At 45.1% G+C, this 24000-nt stretch overlaps 1 protein-coding gene and 1 long non-coding RNA gene across 3 annotated transcripts in view; one reads left to right on the plus strand and one right to left on the minus strand.

The window, feature by feature from the left end:
• Positions 1 to 24000, minus strand: part of cntn3a.1 (contactin 3a, tandem duplicate 1) — a 54268-nt gene that overhangs the window by 12310 nt on the left and 17958 nt on the right. For both annotated transcript variants that reach the window (XM_057040384.1, XM_057040383.1), the window contains exons 5-11: positions 19374 to 19469; positions 10905 to 11108; positions 10243 to 10345; positions 9851 to 10035; positions 7495 to 7634; positions 4094 to 4223; positions 2330 to 2480 (exon numbers count right to left, since the gene is read on the minus strand). In XM_057040384.1, coding sequence (XP_056896364.1) covers positions 2330 to 2480; positions 4094 to 4223; positions 7495 to 7634; positions 9851 to 10035; positions 10243 to 10345; positions 10905 to 11108; positions 19374 to 19469 — 1009 coding nt within the window. The remainder of the gene's footprint in view (positions 1 to 2329; positions 2481 to 4093; positions 4224 to 7494; positions 7635 to 9850; positions 10036 to 10242; positions 10346 to 10904; positions 11109 to 19373; positions 19470 to 24000) is intronic.
• Positions 10961 to 13143, plus strand: LOC130529798 (uncharacterized). The gene is made up of 3 exons (XR_008951651.1): positions 10961 to 11101; positions 11369 to 11422; positions 13006 to 13143. It is a non-coding gene; the product is annotated as an uncharacterized LOC130529798 (long non-coding RNA).

Genomic DNA, 24000 nt, shown 5'->3' on the forward strand with positions numbered 1-24000 from the left:
AAAATGTTCAGTGGAAAACGGCGCGGACCTCCCACCACGATCAGAATGACCTGTAGGATTATAATACATTAGCCTCCTCTGCCGTGCCCATTCCCCGCGGAGTCGGGGACATATTCTGCTAACCGAACAGAGCGCTTCCATTGTAATGGTCTATAACAAAGAGTTATGGATATGAGATTTGGCACGGGTAAGCCTCACTATTAAATTGTTTAGCGGCCCATCTCGGGATACGTGTGCGACAAAGCCACAAAGGAGCGGTGAAGGATGAAGATGTAACGAGCATTAGCCGTCTGAAAGGCTTCCGCCGTCTTCCTTTTTCCCTCAAAGGTCAGGCCGGAGTGATTAAGGCATCGAAGAAATGTGCAGAGTGCATAAAACTTTAGCTTTGTGGCTCTGTAAACAGGTCCTTCAACTCAACCTCATTGGCCGCCATTAAAGTGAGCGATTGTTCGAAGCGCCGACACCTCTGTGCAGAGGAGCCGAACTAAGAGGCTGTAAATGAAAGACATTATGTTTTACCTCGAAACAATAATTGTATTATTAACTCTCAACTGGACCGCTGTGTTCTACACATCTTATTTTAATCCCTGGCAACAGAACAGAACAGAAAATCCCTCCACGTTGTGGCATTATGGGGTGCATATATCCATATATATTCTTTAGGGTGAAACACTATGTTTTAAGTCAAAGGTAATGTTGTTCCAAGCTACAGAATTTTGTTTTACAGTAGCAATTAAATTGAATTAGGGTAAGCTCATTATGGTTAACCACAATGAAACGGTTCTTTAGTGCTAGGCAGGAACCGCAACAGCGGGATTTCATTAACTCATCAGAATCTGCCCTGTTTTTAGTTGATTTGTTCTTCCCCACAACAGATCCTTGAAAACATTATCCCTGCAAGATTAGAAGGAATTATGGGTATTTTAGTTGAGCCATTGGGATGGATTAGCGGTGCGCCACAGCTGCAGCAACCCTGGTAGCAGCCCCGCTTTGACAAAGTAAGTGCTAACGAGCTAGCAGTGAGGGAATACGCACGCAGCACTAATGTCAGAGCCCAGCATCTGCACCTCGCCGGGGTTGTAAACTGAAATCTCAAACAGGGAGTCTTGCTTTCCTGGGCTCTGCACACTGCAGCGGATGCATTTTCCTTTCAGCACTTTAAGAGGATGATAAATCTGCAGACTGTCCCCCCTCGTTTAGCCAGCGTTAGCAACACGTAATCCGGATGCTGATTCTGCAGCTCATGCCTGGAATAAGACGCTGCCGTTACAGGCAATCAGATCCCTCGTTTTACTTCCCCGGCATTCTGCCTGACAAGGGGAGGTGAAACATGACTAAACCCAGTGAACTCCCACTGTGGTGGGGATGGATACCCCAGAGTTCCAGTGTGAGGAAGCTGCTGAAGCAGTTGAAAAATTAATCCACTATCAAACGAGAGATATGGACGTCCCACCACGACGCCAGCAGGTTCGCCCGCTCCTCCTGTTGGCAAACTCCAGCGCAGATGTTAGGTGTTATAAAACACAAAAGGGGGAGCTCCAGAAGGGCTGAGCTGTCTTTTATGCAAAAAAGAATCAGAAAAACGCAACTCGTGACAACCTGACGCAGCTTCACTCCTTTAGAGCCAAGTCCGTGTTGATTAAAATCCCCTCGTCCAGGCTGGTTTGTTACCTTACATATGACAAAAAATATGCATCCTGATCAAGTGTGACTGCACCTGAAGAGAGAAACTGGTTTCTCTTGTCTGATGGACGTCTCTGTTTTCCCTCTCCAGCACCTAGAGGTATTCAATTGATTTGCACTTAACCTGATTTCTAATAAAACAAGGTGTTCCGTCCTCCCTCCCCGGTAGCACCACTGTGATCACACAGGAACGCATGTTGTTCTGCAGCCGGCCATTGATCAGCAGATCCCCAGGTGCTTCGCCCTGGTCTCCATGGTAGCCTGGATTGTTTGCCTTGTTCTCTAATGACCCTCCAGGTCCTGCATGCTGCTAATGAGCTGATGGATCAGGCCATCGATCCAAATGTGGCGTGCCGTGAACGGCCAATTCCTCGAGTAAACATTGCAGAAAGTGGCTCCGAGCAAAATACAATAGTACAGTCGAGGGAAGGGACGCAGCCGAGTGTCGGCGGGCAGAGCGCGTTATGCAATTCAAATGGCGAGGTGTCACATTATGGGCTGGCTTCTTTTAGACCATGAATAGCAAGTAGGGAAACATAGAATCACAAGTTGATGAAATACGACTCCGAAAGGACTAAACACACATAAACACACACAAACACACACACACACACACACACACACACACACGCCATGCTCCGCATACCTGTGGTTTTCTCTCAAGGCTTCCTTCCCTTTCCTCCACGAAATGATGCCCCGAGGAGACATCCTGGGTTTGCACTCAATCAGAACATCCCCACCCTGTCGGGCCAGGGTCTGGGCCTTCAACAGGTTCTGGGAGAAGTCCGGAGCAATGGCTGACGGCAACAGCAATAGAAATAAAGACAAACAAGCGTTGTAAATACGGTGAAGGAAGCAGCATATAGCCAACAGTTGGGATTCTTGAAACGCAAAGGTCACCCCGACTCCGATACTCCAGGATAACTTTGCGGCATTTATTCGTTTCTTAGAAGATAAGAAGGCATTTTAATTAGAAAGAAATATATGTATCCCCATTTCATTACTGCCCCGCGAAAGACATTATGCATTTAAAATTAAGCTGTGCGACTCTGAAACAAAACTGAGGGAACGTATAATGAGGAGCAGGATTCACGGCCGCTCCTTTAGGCCTTAATTACTAAGGCAGCGGCGTCTGGGGCTGTTTTGTATGCGCATCGACTCAGCAGAAAGCTCCTCGACATGAACATGAAGCCTGGCGCTGGTGACACGGCTGCGCCTGACACCGCATCCATACGAGCAGATAAAGAGTCCCACAACACACAGCCGGGCACTTTGGTTTAGTGACGGTGACACGTGAAACATGTGGTTTCGTAGAGGGTCGCGTCTTAAAGCCACGGGCACATTTTTGATATCGTGTTTGCACTGAGATGATCAGAGTTGGTGCACGCTGAGGTCAAAACTGCTACATTTCTCAGCTGAGATGAACAAAAAATAGTCTTGATATGCTCGTTGTCTGTATAAATGCTAATAACTGTAAAGCACCCCGGGAGGCTGCAAACAAGCAGGGGGCAGTTTTCACAGAGAGACGGGGGTGGGGGGGGGAAGGTCAGCTTAGACCCTCAATGATATCAACACAACCATATTTTGCACATGCGCAGCTCCTGTCTGCTGCTTTGTAGTTCCCTTAAACAAAAAGGTCCTTAAATGAGCCTAAAGTGTTGTTGTTGTTGTTCTTCTTCTTCTTCTTCTTATTATTATTATTATAAGCTGTGGAAACAACCTCGACGTGACACATCTGCTGCAGTACAAAGATTAAAGTGGTGCACTATAAAATAAATTCTCAGTCTCGGCTTTGGTCCCGTTCTCGTTAAGGGTGGAAACAGTTCAGGAGTAGCTTCTAAATCAGGCTCCTAGAAATTTTATTTCATGATGTCAGTTATATAAGGATGAGAAAATACAGTGTTGCTCTTATTTCTTGCTCTTCTGTTCATCCCTCGGCAAACTCCTCAACTTCCTGTTCCGCCGTCCTCGGCGTAGCTCGTTAGCAACCCGCATGGTCACTTGACAATGACGGCGGCTCTGGGGTGACCTCGGAGGCGCATTAGTGCTGAAAGAACTGTTCTGGTTTTCAACGCAGAGGAAAACGAACAGCAACCAATTTTACGGGCTTTGTTTGAATACAAGGGAAAGGTCAACTCTGGCTCTGCGTCGGTGCCGTGTTTCGATGTGTTTCTTTATAAATTACAGGGTCAAAAAAAGAGCCGTGATTATGAAAACGAGCACGGAGGGAGAGCGTTTCTTTATATAAAAGAAAATTGCACACATACGAGTAGCGAATGTTCTGCCAATGTGATCGTGGGTGGAGAAGATGGTGAAATGGCAACTTTCAATCCACACGGAGATAAATGGACGCTGGCAGCAGCAGCGTGGCGTCTGCATAACTTGCTTGATTTTTAAAAGAAAAACCTACCGACGACGCGCAGCTCAGCGTTGGTGAACACCCGGCCGTGCCTGTTCTCCGCCACGCACTGGTACATGCCGATGTCCGCCAGGTTCAGGCTGGTGATGTTCAGCACTCCATTATTCACCTGAAGCCTGTCCTGTTGGGGACATGCAGCACAAACATGATCATACCTGAGTCACGACGCTTCGCGTTAGGTCGACCTGGTGACAGACTGTAAACTGCATCGGACAAGGCGACCAGTCAGCAGGAGGCCGGACACGCTACGAACCGCAACCAATCAGGGCCTGGCTTGTTTCTGAGCAACTGCTTTCAATACTTTTACATATGTAATCCAAGTAGTGTCAAGATAACGTCCCCAGGTTGGGGGGGGGTGCAGGGTCCATCTAAATGAGCCTGGTCCTGCTCACGGTTTCTCCCTGTTTAAAGTGGTGTGTTCCTGCCACTGTTGCTTGTTTAGGTGAGACCCAATCTCCATTGTAAAAGACTCAATCACGGTAGCCACACAAGATGAGCGTAGTCGCCATTAAAGGGATGAAGGACACATCTAATGCACATCAGGAAGTGGGCGGAGACTATTAGACACAGGTGGCGGCCCCTGATAATAGTGAAACAACATTTAACACAAACACCGAAATGATACAGCACAACGCTGGCACTTTCAGATAAGTTAAACAAACTGTTTGTTTCCTGTTTGCATCAGACGTGAAAGAAAAAATATACGTAGCTCTGCTTGATTGTGTTTTATACACTAATTATGCCTTAATTCCATGAAATATTCCATGTAATTAGACAGCATTTGCTTACAGTTATGACTGTAAAAGGCTTTTTAATGCATGTTTGTATCCATTCAACATAATGAGTTATGCTTCAATGGTGACATATAACATGCACAGCCTGAGCAACCAATTGTGTTTCCATCAATTTCAAATTTTATTTTTCCAGTACTGTTTTGGCAGCTTGATGCTTTTTAAACTATCAGCTAACAGGCGGCGATACAGTAAAATTGCACTAAATGCAATGATTTTGCTGTATTAAAATGAGCTGCAAGGTAATTGATGGCTGGTTGCTTCTATTTAAGACCTCGGTGTAATTAAGAAACGGAAGGCTTTGAAACTGCCCAGTAACTGTCTCATACACTTAGTGGGAACCAGACAACCAATCTTATTCCTGTCCTGAGGGGCTTGATAACTGAAACATTACTCATTTTCTGGGGTCTTAATAGGCCTTCAGTGAACGGACGCAACCCCCCAGACAGCCAGTGGTGAAAATCCAAACTTATGAGGCTGCTATTTTATCCATCTGCAAATAAAAATCTTTGTTTCAAAGTTAAAATGTGAACTACTACAGTAGTAAAGTCTTCACCGAGAGCAGATATTAACAATAACACCTGAACAAAGTTCTTCTCTTAACAGAGATACTTTTGACCTTTAAAAGGTTTGGCACTTCTTTCTTCTCCCCTTTTATAGCCGTGTCAGTGTAATTGTGGCAGCGCTCGTCGCTCCTGCCCTTGATCTTTCCCACTGAGTGTAGCCAGACCTTTTAATGTCACTGACAAAGTAGTCTGGAGGGTCCTGCTGCCGGTACGGCTGTCGCCTGGAATCCTTACAGCACTGCCACTTGAAAAGACAAGAAGTGTCCCTTAGCATCAGTCCGCGACACCGCCGGGGAGCGTCAGCTCTTTCTGAGGTCCGGCCGTACAATGGATGCACGGCTGACCTGCTGTTAAACCCACCGCCGGAGGGGTGCAGCGTCTTTCAAGGGGAGGGCGGCGATGGAGTGTTTTCGGGGGGAGGAGCGAGGCCCAAGTGTGCGTTTGAGCAAACAGGAAAAGAAGGAGAGCCTCTCAATAGATGATAGAGATGAGGGAGACGGGTGAGAGCGCCTGGGTCGACCCACCGTCCTGTACCCGATGTCCCGTCAAAGAAACCCTGAGAGGCTCATCAGTGTCTCTTCAGCAGCGGAGACAAACGCTGGCATTCAGCAGCGTTATGGCCGTCATTAATTATGTTTCAACCCTCTGAGGATGAAGTGGCAAATCTGGGATGTAACCACTGTGCTCTTCTTTTAGAGGTCGGAGGTGCGGAGACACCAAAAACACACCCGCGCCCACTCAGCGGTCAACTGGTGGCGGAGTGGAAAAAGACGCAAGACGGCAGCGCCCTTGTTTCACCGGGATGACATTTTGAAGTGACAGCCCTCCACTGAGCCATTGAAATCCCTTGGAAGGGACCCAAAATGCGGCAGAGGGAAAGTGGCGGGGGAAGATAAAGGCTTGAAAGAGCTGAGGAAAAGAAAAAGGGTGCCAGAGATGCTGAGATAAAGCGGGGAGAGGAAGGGAGAAGAGGACTGATCCATTCTAATGAGGAATAACAAATGGCCCTCTTGGCCCTCCTCCGCTTCCCCCTCTTTCTCTACATCACTGACCTTTGGGTTTGGAAATTGATTTACTGTTGCGGCTGTTGACGGTGGCATTTTGAAAATGGTAACACCCAACCTCGTTAATATAGCAACGCGCAGGGAGAATATGTGACCCCGGCCACCCGGCAAAGGAATTTCTATAATGTTATTTAGAAATCAATAGTGGAGATGCACAGGTGGGCCGAGGGTGTCCTGTGGCTAAAGATGTGAGGCAAACAGAGGAGGTGACCTTTGTTGGTGATTCAGATTTATGACAACAATTTAAAAAACTGAGGAAATGCCGACATTGTGACAGTGACACCCAGTTGTACGCATCAATATTTGGCTTCCTGTGCATGCAGCCTTGGTAAATAACTATTTCTGTGTTGTGATGGCAACCCATTCACAGCACGGAGCTCTGTAATCTTCCTCGCTGCTTGAGCGTTGTGATTGCAATTAAAGTGCCCCAGATATCAGATATTATCTCAGCATTCACCCCAAGTTATGGAAAACTAGAACCGCACAGGCCCTTTTAAAGAGACGTCCAACTAAACAGCAACAGTATCTGGGCTCATTAGCCGATCGCTGCTCCTAAATCAACGGGTCTGCTGTAGGCAGAGAGCACATCCACTCCGGCAAAAACAACAAGGCACAGTGCCTAAATGTGAAATGTATTTTTGGATGAAGAGGCGTTTCCCAGACAAGATTTAAGGACAAAATTGTGATGGAGCACTCCACTGTTGAAATCATCGCCATCGCTTTGGCGTCTTCACAAAACACACAAACCCCCTCCCGCAGCACGGCACATGCGCGTTGCCTGAATGCCAAATTTAGTCCCCGGCACATATGGCCAAGCGTGAGCAAAGGCACGCACAATTTATTCCTGGGAAAATTCGGAGGAAGGCAGCAGATAACAGACTAAACGCTGCTTCTGATTTCCCTGGAATCACCTGATTTCTGCGCTGCTGCGCGTGTAAATGTAGATTTAGAAGCAGCTGATGAGCTCCTACCTCCATGTGGTCCAAGGGCTCTCCGTTCTTCAGCCAGCGGTAGGACGGCTTGGGCTTGCCGTTGGCTTTGCACTCCCACACCAAAGTGTCGTCGATGGTTTTTTGGACGTCTTGAGGCTTCTCAGTCAGTTGAGGCGCAGCTGTAAGGTTACAAACCACATGGCGTGAGTGGCGGCGGAGGCCCGAGCATCATTACGCACGCGGACTAGCTTCAGGATGAATCGATGGAGCATCCAAGCGGGCAATTAGTTCATTAAGGGATCATCAGAGGGTAAAAATCATAAATCCACGACCAATTAACCTAAAGCTAACCTTTACTTGATGAATGCATAAACAAAAACAACCACATGAGCCAATTAAGGAAAAGAAGTAACAGTGAATAAATAGCTGAAGAAATTACTCAAATTACCAATGCAGATCTGTAACAGGGACCAGGCCTGTAGTTTTTATTTATGTGCGTGAAAAATAAAGGTCGGCATTCTGTTTTATAGAAAGCCATTCATAACATTGGTTATATCGCCTTCCCTTTTTGTCTGGAATCTACAGAAGAGAAAAGCCAGAGTATTTATGACAGTGGTCCTGGAATCACATAAATGACTGGGATCTTATCTCTGGCAACAGTGGAAGAAGATTTATGGCCCTCATGAATCACCCACATAAAAAGAAGGAGCCATTCCCGGGTCAAGGAGAACGCCGGACTGAAATCCGTCTGCAAGCTAAGCTGCGCCGCCGCAGCAATGTCATGCTCAACAACAACGGGCCGAACGGCGACTCTGGTGCACCTATTGCGTCCTAAATTGACAAAGTGCATTTTATTAACTATTTATCAGTAAGTTAGTATTTATCAGTCATCAATTTTGTGCTAAGCTCAGGGGATCAAGGGTTTATTTGTTCCTATCCTTGTGGAAACATTCGGTCGTTTGAGGCTGTTTGAAAGGGGGAAAAGTTGATAATACATTAACGAGAGAATGGCAACAATTAACAGCGCGAGACAGGATGAAAGTATAGGATTGTGTTTCTTTTTTACTGATAAAATGCATTTGCTGACTACAGAAGCGTTCCATCCATTATCAGAAGCGTGTTTCTCTCGCCAAGAACACTAAAACTTAAAGAGATAAAAAAATATTTGGTGGAGCCGCATGAGAAGAGAGATAATACTTCCAACAAAAAAGAAACAAGCTGTCTTTAGCTCCTTCCACGAGAACTCCTTGCGTGTTACATACTGTGCCTCTGGAATTAAAAACGCTCATTATGCGGAAACAAATTCCTTGTCTCGTACTTTCCTACATCTGAAATTATAGCATAATAGAAGGAGGAGACGTTGGAGGCAGCTTCTAGTCAATCAGATCACCCATTCAAATGCAGTCAACTGCTAAACCATAATCTAATTTCATAAATCCCCTGCAACTACAGAGGGGCAATTAGGTGGGGAATCGAAAGAGAGAGGCCACCGGTTTGGCCCCTGCGCTCGCTTTAAGTTGGCTGTTGCCGACACCGCATCCCTTTATTGATTCGGCTCTTCTTCTATAGAATTGATGGATGTCTCACAAGGTTCCATTTATGAGATTACAGAGTTTTATCACCCAGCTTTGAGCTGAGACGGGACTTAAATCTGGCGAGTAGAAACACCGCTTCCAACCTGGGTGGGGGAGGGAGGGCTGCCCATGGAAAACCTGAGATGGTCACTTCTTTGTGTTACCGTCGCTGTGACATTGGCTGCTTCGCTTTAAATGAAAGCGCGTGATACCTTCATGTAACACGAGCTTTTTGTCTCCCCCACAGGTGCCATTGATGCCATTGATATTAGCATATCAAACATCCATCCCCCTTCACTGGAGAGACGTATTTAGATTTGATGATTTCACTCAAGCACAAGCCTCCGGGGCCTTGTGGGCAGACATTGTCAATGCATAAATGGCAAAATAATGGAGAGAGGAACCATAAAGCTTCTTCATCAGGAGCCATTAACTGCTCTGGAAGAACTATTGTAGGGGACGAGGGTGAAAAGAATCCCATTTCTCTGAAAGGCGATAGGAATCCGTGCCTGATGTTAGCCACTGGCACAATACAGAGACTGTCAAAAGGGAACCAGCAGTTAAAGCACAGGTTATACAGCTATAGCCAATATCCTTTATATGATGCACTCATGTGTGGATGTCTGACACCCAAATGTAATGGTTTCACCATACTCCACTGTTATTCCTCCGCATGGCCATTGTGGCTGCCACGAATCACAACGCAAATGACTCCCCCCCCCCTTTACTCTAACTTAAGGATCAATATGGCGTGACACAAAAAGGTTTGGAGGAAGGCGAGTTTTCGATCGAAGCCGGCGTAAAGTCCTCCTCCCACTAACCGTAAAAAGACAGCTTTCCTTTCACCAAGTTCCTCCCTCTGCTGTTCTCGGCCACGCACTCGTACACCCCGGCGTCTTCCATTTGGAAGTACGGGATCTCCAGCTCGCCGCTGGCTTTATTCACGTCCACTTTCCTTCCGAAGGAGGCCCCGCCCTCTCTCCTCCAGCTGATAGTCGGCACCGGGCTGACGGTAGGAAACATCACACCAGAGCAGAAAATGTTTATTCGATCTAAAGCATCACTGGAGTCTTCTGGCTTTCAGACCTAAAAACGCCTGCTATGAAAAGCAGCGTGCAGCCTCCCCGCCCATTACCATATGGCTTTGATTAATACAGTAAACAAAACAACAACTGCCGTGAGTTTTGGTCTAATAACACACAGTGGGACATACTTTCCAAGTGCAAAACATTCCAGTTTGACAGTGGAGCTCTTAGCAACAGGGACCACTTCAGGGAACTGGACTTCGATCTTTGGCTCGTATTCGCCCATCACACCTGCAGAAACGTGGAGAGTAAATACAGAGCTCAGATCAAGCTCAATCCGCCAACCGGTGTTTTTAAAGCAATTTCAAATGCATTCTTGTCCTGAGAGGGAATTAGCTTGTTTCCTGCTCTGACTTGATTCCGGGATCTGGTGTTTACCGTAATCAGTCCGCTCGTCGATATAAAATCCCATTACCGAGCTGTGTAGTGTGTCGTAAAGTAAGCAAAAGTGAGAAGTAATAGTGAACTCTATAACCTAACAAACAGGAGAGGGGTTTCATTTGTTAGCCCAGTCACGGACCGCTTCACATGATTACGTTTGGTGGCACCAGTTAGGCTGTAAAATCGATGGCGGCCAGCTGTAACCTTCACCTCTAAAAGGCTGTTAACCGGACTAAAGCTAATCTGAAGCCACTCCGAACTCATCGCTGTGAATGCTGATTATTTATCGTTGATTAGTTATTTGCAATCGCAGCAGTCACATATGTCGCTCTGTCAGGGCTCTGAATATTTGCTACATTTACACAGGAGTGTAAAATACAACTTTTCTACGTGATAATTCAACTCCTACCATCGACCCGCAACACCAGAGGGGTCGGCGGCCCTTGAACACTGCTTTTGGTGACCGTGTTGGTCACCACGCATGTGTAGTTGCCCACATCCGACGGGTCCACCTTGGCGATGTAGAGGTTGCCTGTCTTCTGAGAGACGAAGCGCCTGGTGTCCTGGGTGACAAACGACGGGTACTCGTTGAAGATCCACTTGAAGGTGAGTTCTGCCGAAACATATAACAGCATTTATGAATCGTCTGTGCACGTGGACAGATAACGAGGGCTCTTTCAGCCGTCTCATCACTCCAGTGTGAGAAGCCTTCAGGGGCAAAGTATTAGCGCCAACTTTACACAATTAAAAGCACTGTTTGTAATTAAGGAGCAATTACTCTCCTCCACTGTTAGATAATTTTCCTTAATGCTGTGGAAGTAAAACAGAGCCTCTGAGTGGAAACTCAGGAAACAACGAATATTTGTCTTCCAGTAAGAATCACCGAGTAACTCTGCTGGTGACAAAGAAGACGACCACGATGCTCAGGTGCACACACACACACACACACACACCACACACACACCACACACACACACACACACCACACACACACACACACACACACACCTTTGTATTTTTTAGGGGAAGCTTAGCAAAATTTACTTCCCAGCTCCTCAGGCTGACTTAACGACTTAACCTAAAACCAGGACTTAACCCACAAAGACCTTTTACTTTTGTGAGGACCAGCCCAAATTGTCCTCACTCTGAAGGTGAGATGTGTATGGTCCTCATTCAGCAGCATGGGCAAGCGCACACACACACACAAAAAAACCACACACGATGGATGGATGGACGGACGGACGGACGGATGGACTCCAGCAGGTCTGATTAGCAGAGGTGGTGGTTAACAGAAAATGGATAAATTGATTTTAAAAACAAAAAAATCAAACAAGCAGCAGCAACAGAAGGTGGTGGACGTCGCTATGGTACCAGCCAGTCTATAATCCATCATCCCAAAGTTCTGGGACAGACTCCCAATACTATGCGCCAAATTGAGTGCAGTCAGAGCAGCTTTGCACTAACAATCAGCATTATAAAAAGGAAAGATGGTGTTTTGACATATTGACACGAGGATAGATTGCTCTGGACCGTATTGCATCCCTGTCCCACAAGCAATCTCGGCTGTTGGTAAACCCCCCCCTAAGTGATGACTCGGCACAACAGTAAAGGGAATAACTGAAACATCAGTTGCACACTCATTTACTGACTCGGTGTTCTTCACTTAAGCTGGGAGCTTGCTGGGGGGCCGGAGTAGTTGCGGGCTTTCATCGCAAACCTTGTAAATCTGGATCTGTCACCGAGAAAGAACACGCAGGGATGCTTCCTTTTATCCAGTACAGACCGGAATGGCTGCTTTTATGTGGGTTGAACTGGAGGACGGCCTGACCTCGTGACAGCGCCAAGAACACAATGTGAGACTGAAACTGCACAGAAAATGGCATCTGTCTCTCCTCAGAGTCTGCCAATGTGTTTGTAAGTTGTTAGATATACTTCTAACATCTCGGCGAGATAGTTAAATCTGATAACAGCTTGCAATAATTGGCAGATATGACTTGTATTGAAAGGAGGGACCCTGTAAAACATCGCACTGCTGTGCACTTACAGTGCGTCTAGGCTAGCCATCTCACCCCAACTGAGAGACCAATGGGACAAAGATATTTTAAATACATTCTCAAAAGTGGAGGGTGTGGCACCGGTGCAGGCAGCCATCCTCCTGCTGGCCGTCACATTGGGCGCAGTCAGGTGCAGGTTGCTAACTCTGTGCTCACAAGCTAATGTCAGTTTCACCATAATCCATCTCCATTAGTTTACCCGTGAACTATATATATATAAGAGGATTGGGCGATGTTCCTGTGTGGAGACTAACACCCTGGGACAAATTACGGGGTTTTTGGCAACAGGATCTATGATTATTTGTACTACTCCTTTAGCCAAGGAACAGTCAGCAACACTTCTCGGTCTAGAGGTGTTCACTGAAAAAAGAAAGGAAATTTGTCCACAAACTGATGTGAGTTGGGTTGCTTTGGAATTTCAATGTGCTTTTCATGCTGTTTTGTCTTCTCTTCCAGACCTCCTGTCTTGATGGACCTGTGCAGAAAACAGCTGTAATACCTTCTCTCCTCTAAATAATACATCCTGCTCTCATCCTGACGACACCATGTATATTTAATGCCTGTTTCTGAGACAATACCTTCCAACTGCACGGGGCACAACAGGCTGGAAGCACAGCAAATAAGTGGTTGCTAATTGCCCAGTTAAAGATTCATGTGAGAAATAGGAAGCAGGAACCAGGAAGTGGAAAGCACCAATGTCCGCGCTTGATGATTTGACTTAAGAGCCTTCTGCGAAAGGGCGGTAATGGAATAATACAATGATGACTGACAGTGAGTGGCAGATTTTCATTGTGGTTCCATTTAGTCTCTGTATAATGAACAGGCAACAGCGGTTCCCTCTTAATGACCTGAGCAGAGGCAGCAGAAATGGAACATGACAGGCCGAGTACACGCTGAATCTAAATTGGAGCGTTTTTTTCCTTTCTTCTGCACCTGTGTGCACTGTATCAAACAGAACTAGGTGCACAACTTGTGTCAAAGTTAGCGGGTTTCTGTCCCAACAGTAAAATCCATTATCCGGGGCCGTGTCTCTGTATTCATAGCACATAAGTTCACCCTCTCAAAAGAATCGCTGCAAGGGGCACGTGTGGCAACAGAGCAGCTTTTGGTATGCCGTGGATGTAGGGTATGGAGAGAACAAGTGATTTCAGCCTTGACTAAACCTAAAAGGCCCTTTCCATTAGTGAAAAGAGGTCAGATGCATTAGGGCCGCGGCTACTCAGACCCTTTCAAAGGAGAAAATGGCACAGAGCCATCTGATGCAAACGGGGTGTGCTGCAGTGCAGGACCGTGCAGCTGCTCTTGGATGTTTAACAATGTTTTCCATGTTCTTTAGGCACAATTCAGAAATTATTTGTGGTTTTAGATTCACTGTTTCCATTGACACAGTGCTTCTGAATGCTAACAGCCTCCTCACTCAAGTATGGGATATTGAAATCCTTTCAAAAATTAAAATGAGCCCAACATTAAAACAAAAAGAAAAGGGCCGATGTTTAGATTTTTTTGTCTAAGGGAATAATTGAGGACGTGAAAATGAGCATGTGAGTGAGTTAGCTGGGATAAATCATCAGACAGAAATGACTAAGCTAACCTCTCAGAAAAGAAAAGCGGAGATGATTCAGCTGAAACTCGTCTCATCATCCTAAACATCTCCGTCAATGGGCCTGATGTGTGATGACTGTTGTCGGCAAACATCAGAGCCAGCCGCTCCCGACACCTGAATGTCACGACAACACGGGATGAAGCAGCTCCGGTGTGCACGAAAGTCGGAGTGCTGATTACAAGCTAGGTGGACAAATATGGAGAAACCAGTCCACATGACTGGTAATCAGCACTCCCATTTTCATCTTTAATTCACCACAATCAAGCGGCGGTGTGGACATGAATGTTACTGAGGTTTTGTGCAACATCTACATTAAATTCACGGTCAAAATTATCTATTTGTTGGAATCATTTATGTTTCTTAGATTTTTAAAACAGCAAACATCTCATGGATAATTCTCAGCAAAATTAGAGGAGCAGAGCACAGGAAAGACGTGACGAGTCGAGCTAATTATAGATGATGAGGGAGGTGGCAGGTGAAAGCCCACAGTCTCGACAACGGTTCCTATTACTTGTGTTCATAATTATGGCATCATTAATCAGGTGCATGCAAACTGAGATATCGCTCTCAGGCTGGCTTACACCTCCTACAGTTGCTGCAGGTGGTGTAGAGACTGAGGGTAACAGCAATAGGATATAGGGTCTTAGCAGGAGCTCCTCTGGAGTTCCTGGAATCAAAACACCCACGGAGAAGAGCACAGGATTGTTTCCTTAAAGTCTCATATGTCTGTTCTCCCAGGGTTGATTAAAAAAAAGATGTTATTGGTTTAGGAGAGCTCACGGCTTTGTTCACCACACGTCAACAAGCTAAAAGGTTTTTCTTGTGAAGTGTACACCAACAACGTAGGTGGTCGTAAAGTGGGCGTGGCCAAAGTAAAATGCAGAAATGTTGATTTCTTTCAGCACGCACAGATTCCGGGCGTGGCACGTGTGCCAGAGTGGGAGGGGCCTATAAGGACTTCCCTTGGGTGAAGTATGAAAGCAGGAGAAGGCCGCAGACCCCCTCGGTTACTAGTACAAGCCCAATGTCTACAACATTAGCATGTTATTGTTCATTAATTCTGTTAATGTTTTCTGCCCAAAAACACAGAGAGTTTCTTTTTCAGTTGTTTTGATTTAATTAAGTTCCGTCTAAGAAGCTTCTGTGGAGCTTTTAATAGCTCTTTTCGTTGGTTTAGGGATTATGTCAAGACAAATAACACGGCTGTGAAGTTCATACAAGTGTGGATAGTTGAAGCTTTTTAAAGACCAGGTACGACTTGGTAGTGACAGATATGGGCCAGGTGCAACACAACAACGTCGCTGAGTGACAACAACCCCTCCAGGACCAGAGTCCCAAATGATCAACGTCACGTCGGAGTTAAGTTCGAGGGGAGTTGGCAGTCTAAATAAGGAGCTTGCTTTTGGTAACAAATGACAGACGAGACGAACATGAATTATTAAAGAGAATTACTGAATAAATCTATTAACACTTCCCTGAGGGCTGAAAAACATCAACAAGACCCACATATCATATTTCTAGTGATTTAGTCAAAGCCCCAAACACACGCTGGCACACATTCTTGGTAAACATCTGTGACGTGCGATGTTTGTCAAATATGCAGGATCGCACTCACAACAAAGGCGTTGAAGTTCTTCTGTGTAACATCAGAGGCCGAGGACGACGCCTCAATCTTAGGAAAATGAGTTTGAAAAGAGGGATGCTGATGCACTTTTTCGCTCTCGATTTAAATAAAATGATGCCTGCACGCGTCCCTCCCTCACCGCACGACTGCCTAACAGTGTAAACACCCTAGAAGCTCCTGGATAAACCATCTGTTTGTTCAAAAATATAAAGTGTCTTGACCCAGAAAAACATGAGAGTATTATAAAGACCAGTTCAGGAGTTAGACGCTGGCTTCCGACAACCCTTCTTGCAGCGGCGTTGTTCTCACCTGCTGTTCAACAAAAACACACATAAGGATCTGTTGATAATACAGGTTTTAAAAATGTCAACACAAGTAATTACTGTAACTCCAAAGTTCCCTTTTTTATCCTCCTCCAACGCAAATTATATTAAGCAACTGTCAGTTTTATGCTCTGTATGTAAAAAACACACAAAAGAACACAAAAAGAAATCAATGACACACTGACTGCACACACCTGCTACATTTACATTCGCTCTGTAGAAAAAAAAGTGATATCGACCTGTTTTTCCTCAAGACGAACAGAGTTCAATCTCACCTCATCTAAACACCAGCCACTTGTTATCATATAACGCCTGAGACACCTTGGGGACCACCTGGAAATGGCCCCATTATATTTACACCCTTGGTGAAGGAGCTGTTTGAGAATGATCTGCAACAATCTGGAACAGTTGAGTTAATGATTAGCACAGCCATTTTATAGCATTTGAGACGATGGCTGGGGTCGTCTCCAGGAGACACCTGCCCACACCACCCACGAGCAACCAACAACTTACACAACTTGCACACTTTATTTAGCCTAAAGATGACTTCTTAAGCATTATTGGGATCTTGGCAAACCATTAAAATAATAATAATAAGTCCAAAGTGTGCTGACTTAGGATTTCGAAACAAAAGACGGTTCAGGTTCATTCCATTAACGCAGTCCATCAATTTGACATCAATTGTAGGAAAGTCATTTTTAGACGTTACCTAGCTTTTCCTGATACTCAATCAGCAGCAGGATTCCAGAACCTTCTGACACCCTGATGAAGAATAAGTGTCTATAAACAGAAAACCTATAGCCAACCCACAAACAGCCCATTTACACCTCTGTGAAGGGTAGCCTCACCCTCCCTGCAGGCAGCATTTTGAATGGTTTTACATTAGGTGTTGTAGCTAGTGATTAAGAGTAAACTCAATCATGTAAAACATCCTAATTCAACTGGAATGTCTTTAAATGATATCAGTATGTTTCCAAGTGCGCACATGTTGGTGGTTTTTTCTTTCCTCCCCCTTTTGCTTGGTTAGCCGACACTACTCGATGCTTGCATGTGTAATTTGTGCAAATTGCCCCAGAGTATTTCTGAAATCTATCCCAGAAGAAGTCTGTCAACGTCAACACCTCATCCAGCAGGTTGTCGTGGAATGTTACATCCCCTGTCTGCACGCTCTCATAAGAAGACGCAAGCTTCCTCTTTCAAACGGCATCAGCGTGCAGGCATCAGCCGCATGCCTGCAGGAACATGCGCTTTTGGGAAGAGAGTCGGGAGAATTTGGGGCACCTCCCTGACTGAATCAGCCTTGCTTCTATATCAATAATGAACCGACTGTTGAATTGCACTGCGTGTACAGTGGAACCTCTACTTACGAACGTCTCTGCATGCGGAATTTTCAGGTTACGAAACATCTCAACGGGAAAATATTTCCTCTTGTTACGAAAGAAATTTCAAGAGATACAAAGGTCAAAAATACGCTACCGCTGCTACTCGCAGCTCGCGGAGTTTAGCGAACGCAAAGTTGCTAGTAGCTGCTCGGCCATTGGCTATCGCCCAGCATTTTCCTGTAATCCCATTGGCTAGGAGGGACGTCAATCAGTACAAGTTTGTGTGTATCCCAGTGTCGCCTTCGTTTCACTTTCATTTATTGTGGGTGTTCGTATGTTTGTCTTTTAGATGGCGGTGTTACCACAAGTGTTAACGTTCGTTGCTAGTAATGACGGCTAATGTAAGATTAGCCTGTAATAAAGTTCATTTTGTTCCTGGAGAAGCCTTGCACTGAATTCCTACATTTATTGTGCAGTAATCTAATTGTCACATGTATTTGTTACATGTTTTGATGCATTTTTATGATTTATAAAAAAATTATGCCCAAATTTTTGGGGGCTTGGAACGGATTAGGGCATTTACATGGAAAACGTGTCTCTACTTACGTAATTTTCAGGTTACGAAACAACTTCTGGAACCAATTAATTTCGTAAGTAGAGGTCCCACTGTATTTTAAGACCCGTTCGCGACAGCGCCGCTACGGCCCAACACTCTTGAGGAAGCTGACGCTTTGTTTCCGAGCCGGACTGTGCTTTGGCATTTAGACCCCGCGCATCAGGAAGAAAGCAGCTATTACAGCTTGATCTCCAAACGTGTGCTTGTGGCTCTCTGTCATCAAAAAGGTGAAACATCATGCTTAAAGGCCGAACACCAGACAGGGCCGCAGGTAGGATTTCTGGGGTCCCGCTACTTGTATTTATCTGTTATCTGTTACACGTTTAATCCTTTAATCAGGAATTTGAATTTGGACTGGCACTCTTCGCAAAATCTTTCTGTTGTTGATATCAAATAGCTTCTCGTACCGCAGCGCGTTCGTCACGCGGACAGGACTGCAGCGCGATCGCCACTCAGGAAGGCAGCACCATCAAGCATCTGAAAGCTGATCCCAAGATAAACCGGTGAGCAATCTGACTCTCCTAAAGCATCTGAGGTGCATTAATGTGTGAGTCAGATTCTAATGACTTCATGAGTCCTCCATTGTCATTTAACTATATTGCTGCTTTACGCAAAAATGAGTGATGGCGTTGAGAGGCGGCATATTGATGAATGGACGTATACCCTACCTCAACATTACTGTGCGAAAAATGAGGTGCAGGAATTAAGAAGAGCTGCTCTAATGGTCTATGGGTGATATCAGCTGGTGCACCCCTACTAATCATTCATTCCTTCTGTTTTATCACTGCGTCAGGCTGTGCTGCAGATGCTCCCACGCTTGTTGTCACCCTGATAGTTACAACAAAACATCCCCAACCTGAAGGTAAGGGCCCGATGCAATTATCATCATCATCATTCTCCAAGGAGCTGATGTCAGGCAACATGATTTTAGTGTGAAACAACTTTTCTTACAAAAGGAGGTGCCCATCCCTCCATTAGCAACGCCATCTTCCGCTGTTTTAGGCACCTCCGTAGAGCATCTCTGTGGTGAGCATCTCTCTTCTCCAGTGTCCGTACCAGAAGTTCCAACAGAGAACCAGCCTGACAGGCCAGAGACTGGCAGAGTAAAAATGACTCACTCCGCTGACCTCAACAACTCCAACAAACAGCACGCCTTCCACTTCGTCCCGATATATACGGAGCAGATAAGGAGGAGAAGTGATAGCACGCCGCCAGTATTTCTGTGCAAAACCGGCGCTGACTCTTCGTGACCTTGGAGTTAAAATATTAGCCCGCAGTGGGAATGACTCAAGTTGTAAAACAGCGATGAATGCAACCACGCGGTGAGCCATCTTACCTCCAGAATGGGACGGCGGGCCACATAACAAGACCACTCCTTGACCTTCGCGAACCCTCACTGGACTCCTTCTGTGAGTCTTGAAGTCCTCCAGATCTGTTAAGCACAACACACAGGAGTGAAACAAAGGCAGAGAAGCAAACAGCAGATACGAACGTGTTTACACAGATAAAAACACACGGCGAACCGTATCTGCGGAGCTCCGTAATTCCATATCTGCTTAAAGCACAGCAGCGTGATGCAGAGACGGCCGTGTAATATTTGCATAAATGCAGACAAAGTGCGCCGGAGACTTCGACACTTGTGACTGGTGCAGAAAGCAATCCCTCAAGTATAAGTCACACATGAGTGAATTTAATTGGAACTGTGTATTGTTATCACTTTCTGTGTTTCATCCACTGCACACGGGCCGCCAACAATTAAACGACTACCACTAACACATCATTTGTATGGAGGCCGATTACTAGTTGACAACCTGCTGAGAGAAAGCAAATAGAGACGAGAAACCTCGAACATGGCGCCGTTTTCTTTCCCCATGGAGATAGCTCATACACGCACCCGCCATATAATGACATAATCAAGACTGTATTCATAAACAAGCAAAAGGACTGTGAAAGTGATGGCGTCTGCCCACGAGCGAGACAGAGGTGGTAAATATGGTTCGTGATCTCCGCAGACCCTGAAAATAATGGAAAACTCTGTCCAGGAGAGCCATAATTGTAGGTGTTTTTGTTTTGTTCCAGACAATTTTAAATCTGCGGATGATCTATAGCCTCATCAGTAAATATGGCAGCGTGCACAGGCTTCCAAACACATTTACCACTGATCAGCAAGAGCTTGGAGGTATTATTAATATTACAAAGGTTTAAAATTTCTGCACTAACTTTGTATCCCGTCACATTTTTATTGTAAGAAAAAACAAAAACCTGTCAATATACGGCATTAAAAATCAGTGGAGAAACATTTTATTAACCTGATCTTTTGGACCCGGGGCAGCCAAACATACAGCTTTCATTTCATTTTATGCTTTTTGTTTGGTTTATTAAATTTCCCTCAGCGCTACAGAAGTCGGTCTGGTTCGTGTTCCTCCAGTTGAAGGTCTCTGAAGCTTTTACATATTGTTCACCAAGGTTGTCAAAGAGGGTTTTGTCCGTGCCAGAGATCTGTTGTTTTATTTTCATTTTAAGGATTAAAAAAAAGAGATACACTTAAATTAGCTATTTAATCTGGAGTGATTTATTTAACTATGCACATCAGGGAGCACCAACACGATCCTACAGAGTTAATATATGCACCAAAAACCTCTTCTTTTCGTACGCATGATCGAAAATGTGATTTTTAAGGTTAAAATCCATCCATATTTTAGGTTAAAAATGGCTTCAAATCTTTCAGGGCCGCCTCTGCTGCCTGTGAGCTGAAACACGCTGCACGAAACTCAATCTGAAGCAGCTGAATTCTGTTGTAAGAAAACAACTTCAGATCAGGCAGAGGAGGTCTGCTAAAGCCCTTTTTCTAAAGTGCCCTTTGTTCTAAAGCGCTCCAGTCTAATCTTTTAACTTAGTGGTAACATATTAAAGAGCCAGGTCTGCCAGGGCCACAACCTGCTGAGTCAGGAGCAGCACCTCTGCAGAACTCACCACTTTAACCCTGATACCTGACTCTGTAAATTCGTTGTTGAGACGTGACGGTCTGCCTGTTTTCAGCTGTTTGTGGTCTCAAGATCACTGCAGGACACTTGGGCCTGGCTGGAGGAAAACCAGCCAGTCAACAGAAGAAGCTACAAAGCGAAGGGAGCTGAAATGTGTGTTTACACCAAAGAAACAGGACAATTGAAGCTATCAAAATATTTTTTGGGGGGATTTCATTTAGCATCTACCTCTGCTTTGAAAAGGCTACCATAGCAACTGCGCACAAGTGTGTGTTAAATTGCCAAGTTAATGCAACACCAACAAAGGAAGATATTATACATCAAAACAGGAAATGACAAAGACACACAGTGATGCCGGATTGTATAGAGGACAGAGCTTCTCCTTCCTTAAGTATCCAGCCTGCAGTGAGGAGCATCAGCCTGCCAAGGTTAGTCTTTATTCTGTGTGAGACATGACTGTAATGCACACTGACGCTGCAACAGCTGAAAATGTCCATCCGTCCAGGAAGACAGGTGACCGACACAGGACCTACATCTACAACAGCCTAATGTGCATGTTTTTGCACAGTGGGGGGAACTAGAGAAACGTGGACACAGTCAGGAGACCCAGGCCCCCACAACCTTCCACCTATGAGGCAACCGTGTTAACAACTGCACCGCCGTATGCACTCCTTAAACACACCAGTCAGTAATCAGGAATAAAAAGAACATTTTTGATGGTGGCCATGATTGAGGCATCTTCCACCTCAACCTGGTTAGCTGAGGTCCAAGTCCAGTCTCTGCTATCACAAGGATATGACGCTCCGGTTGTTCAGGTATGAACTGATTTCATCAGTAATCAAAATGACAATTGAAAGTCAGCGTGATGTCCTTCAAAGGACAGCTGTGCAACGTGCCCGTGCACTCGCTCGGATGCATAAATTTGGCTTTACAAAATGGCAGATAAATAAATCTAATATAACCACAAAGACAATCGATTTTTTTTTTTAAACTGAGCCCAATAATTAGAAAGTATCAGTTACTCGGCTGACTCCGTGGAGCAGAGCTCCGGTGATCAATATTGCTTCGGAGAACGGGACGCCAAATGAGCTCGACTCACTAAAAGCCAACAACGCCTGACAACACAAGCTGTTCTACACCCCGCGGATCATCTAATCAAGCCTTTCACCGCTCTGTGACTCCATGTGAGTCTCTGTGGCAGAGTTCTGGCAATTTTGAGAGCTTTCAAAACCATGAAATTGGACGTAAATTTGCATTTTTCCCCCCAAAACACCTACATCAATGTGTCCGGTTGTGATGAATGAAAACTGATTATAGGCAAGAAGAATTAAACTCATTCAATTGGAGTGTCACATGAAGGGCAATCTGTGCCAGGGTTAGATTTTCCATCCGACCAAGGTTTAAAGGGCTCTGGCTGCATTATTTTTCACCAATTAAGGGTGATTCTCCTTATAAACTGACCCATCACCTGGGTTTCAGAGGAAAATGTTCTTAAAACATGATTAATCTTTGGGATTTAATGCTCCAATGCAAATGAGAAAACATGTTAAATAATAGATTTACCAGAAAATGCAAAAAAGGCAACTGCAGTCTTTATCATATTGTGGCTCTTTTCAGCATACGACCTTGCTATGACAAAGCAAAGCAGACAAATAATTCTTTGTTCTTTTTTTGCTCTAAAGTCACATTTTGTGAATAGCACACGATTGAACTTGTGTGTGCTCCACCCTGTTAAGGTGGACTGGCCTTGGGTGGGAAATAAAATATTAAATAAACATTTACAAAATGATAATCAAAAGGAGGGATGTTTTAGCAATTTCTTCTTTTTAAATTATATGGGTTTTTTCTCATTTTTCAAAATGTACCAAAACTTCGCAGTGAAAAAAAGGTCTAGATAATAAAAAATAATTTGGTAAAAACAAATGACCAAAAGGCCTGACAAACGGGGGTTTTAAACACGCGTTTGTTTGTTTGTGTTTGTAAAATGCTATCGACGTTCCATAGCAGAAGCATTTTACAGTATTTCAGCAAACTCAAATCCATATTGTTGAGAAAAGAAAGACCGATGATTCCTTCACTGACGTTGGACTCTTCAATAATTCAATTTGATATTTTTAACAAAGTCTTAAAGCCACAGCCGAGTTTGTCTCTGCTTGGCATTTACACGCAGAGTTAAAGGAAGTCTGGACCACAGGTAAACACAGGTAAAGATGCTTCTATTATATCATGTGCACCCTTGGAGGCTACGAATGCTGTGCTGCATTTAGGCTCTGGGAGCAGCTGTCCAGTAGTGCTCGGCCAGCGTGGCAATCTGTCGTAGAGGTCCAACTTGTATCGGTGGCAATCCTTTCACTTACACCAAAAATATCCAGTTGGGGATTAGAAAAGTCAATCTGGTTTGATGAGACGCTGGATTATTCCTTCTGGCCTTTCGGGCAGAAGAACTGGCCTTTTAAACATTTAATTCTGTACTGTCAGCAAGACTAGAGACCTTCACTTTTTGAGGTTTAAGCCCCCACCAGATGCTGACCGACACCAATGTACAGCCAATGTAGGATTAAAAAGTAGGCCAGCAACTTTTTGACTAATTCAAAATGGACGACATGGTTGGCCAAGACAATAGTAAGAGAGGACACCAAAGCCTGTTGAGGCCTGTCTAAACCACACCTTCCTCCCAGACTGGATAAGATTACCAGCCTTCTTCTCTTTAATAAAGCCCCCGGTCTTTGTCTCACAGTTATTATGAGGCCGTGGAAGGTGACGGCCCCCTGGTGTTTGTGAAGAGACGCTAAGAATCACAGCCTGTTACAAATGACACGATACTGACTCTCATAACTGGCTGCTCCCCTGTGAATTCATCCCCTGACCTGAGACCCGCTCAATCATACGGCAGGCTTAATTAAGTTAAACCGAGAGCAATAAATAAGATGTACGACGTCCGTGCTCGTTGGCTGCTCGTCCCGGCTGAGACCCGTCGCA

Source organism: Takifugu flavidus, chromosome 8, assembly GCF_003711565.1.
Source record: "Takifugu flavidus isolate HTHZ2018 chromosome 8, ASM371156v2, whole genome shotgun sequence".
NCBI classification, from domain to species: domain Eukaryota; kingdom Metazoa; phylum Chordata; class Actinopteri; order Tetraodontiformes; family Tetraodontidae; genus Takifugu; species Takifugu flavidus.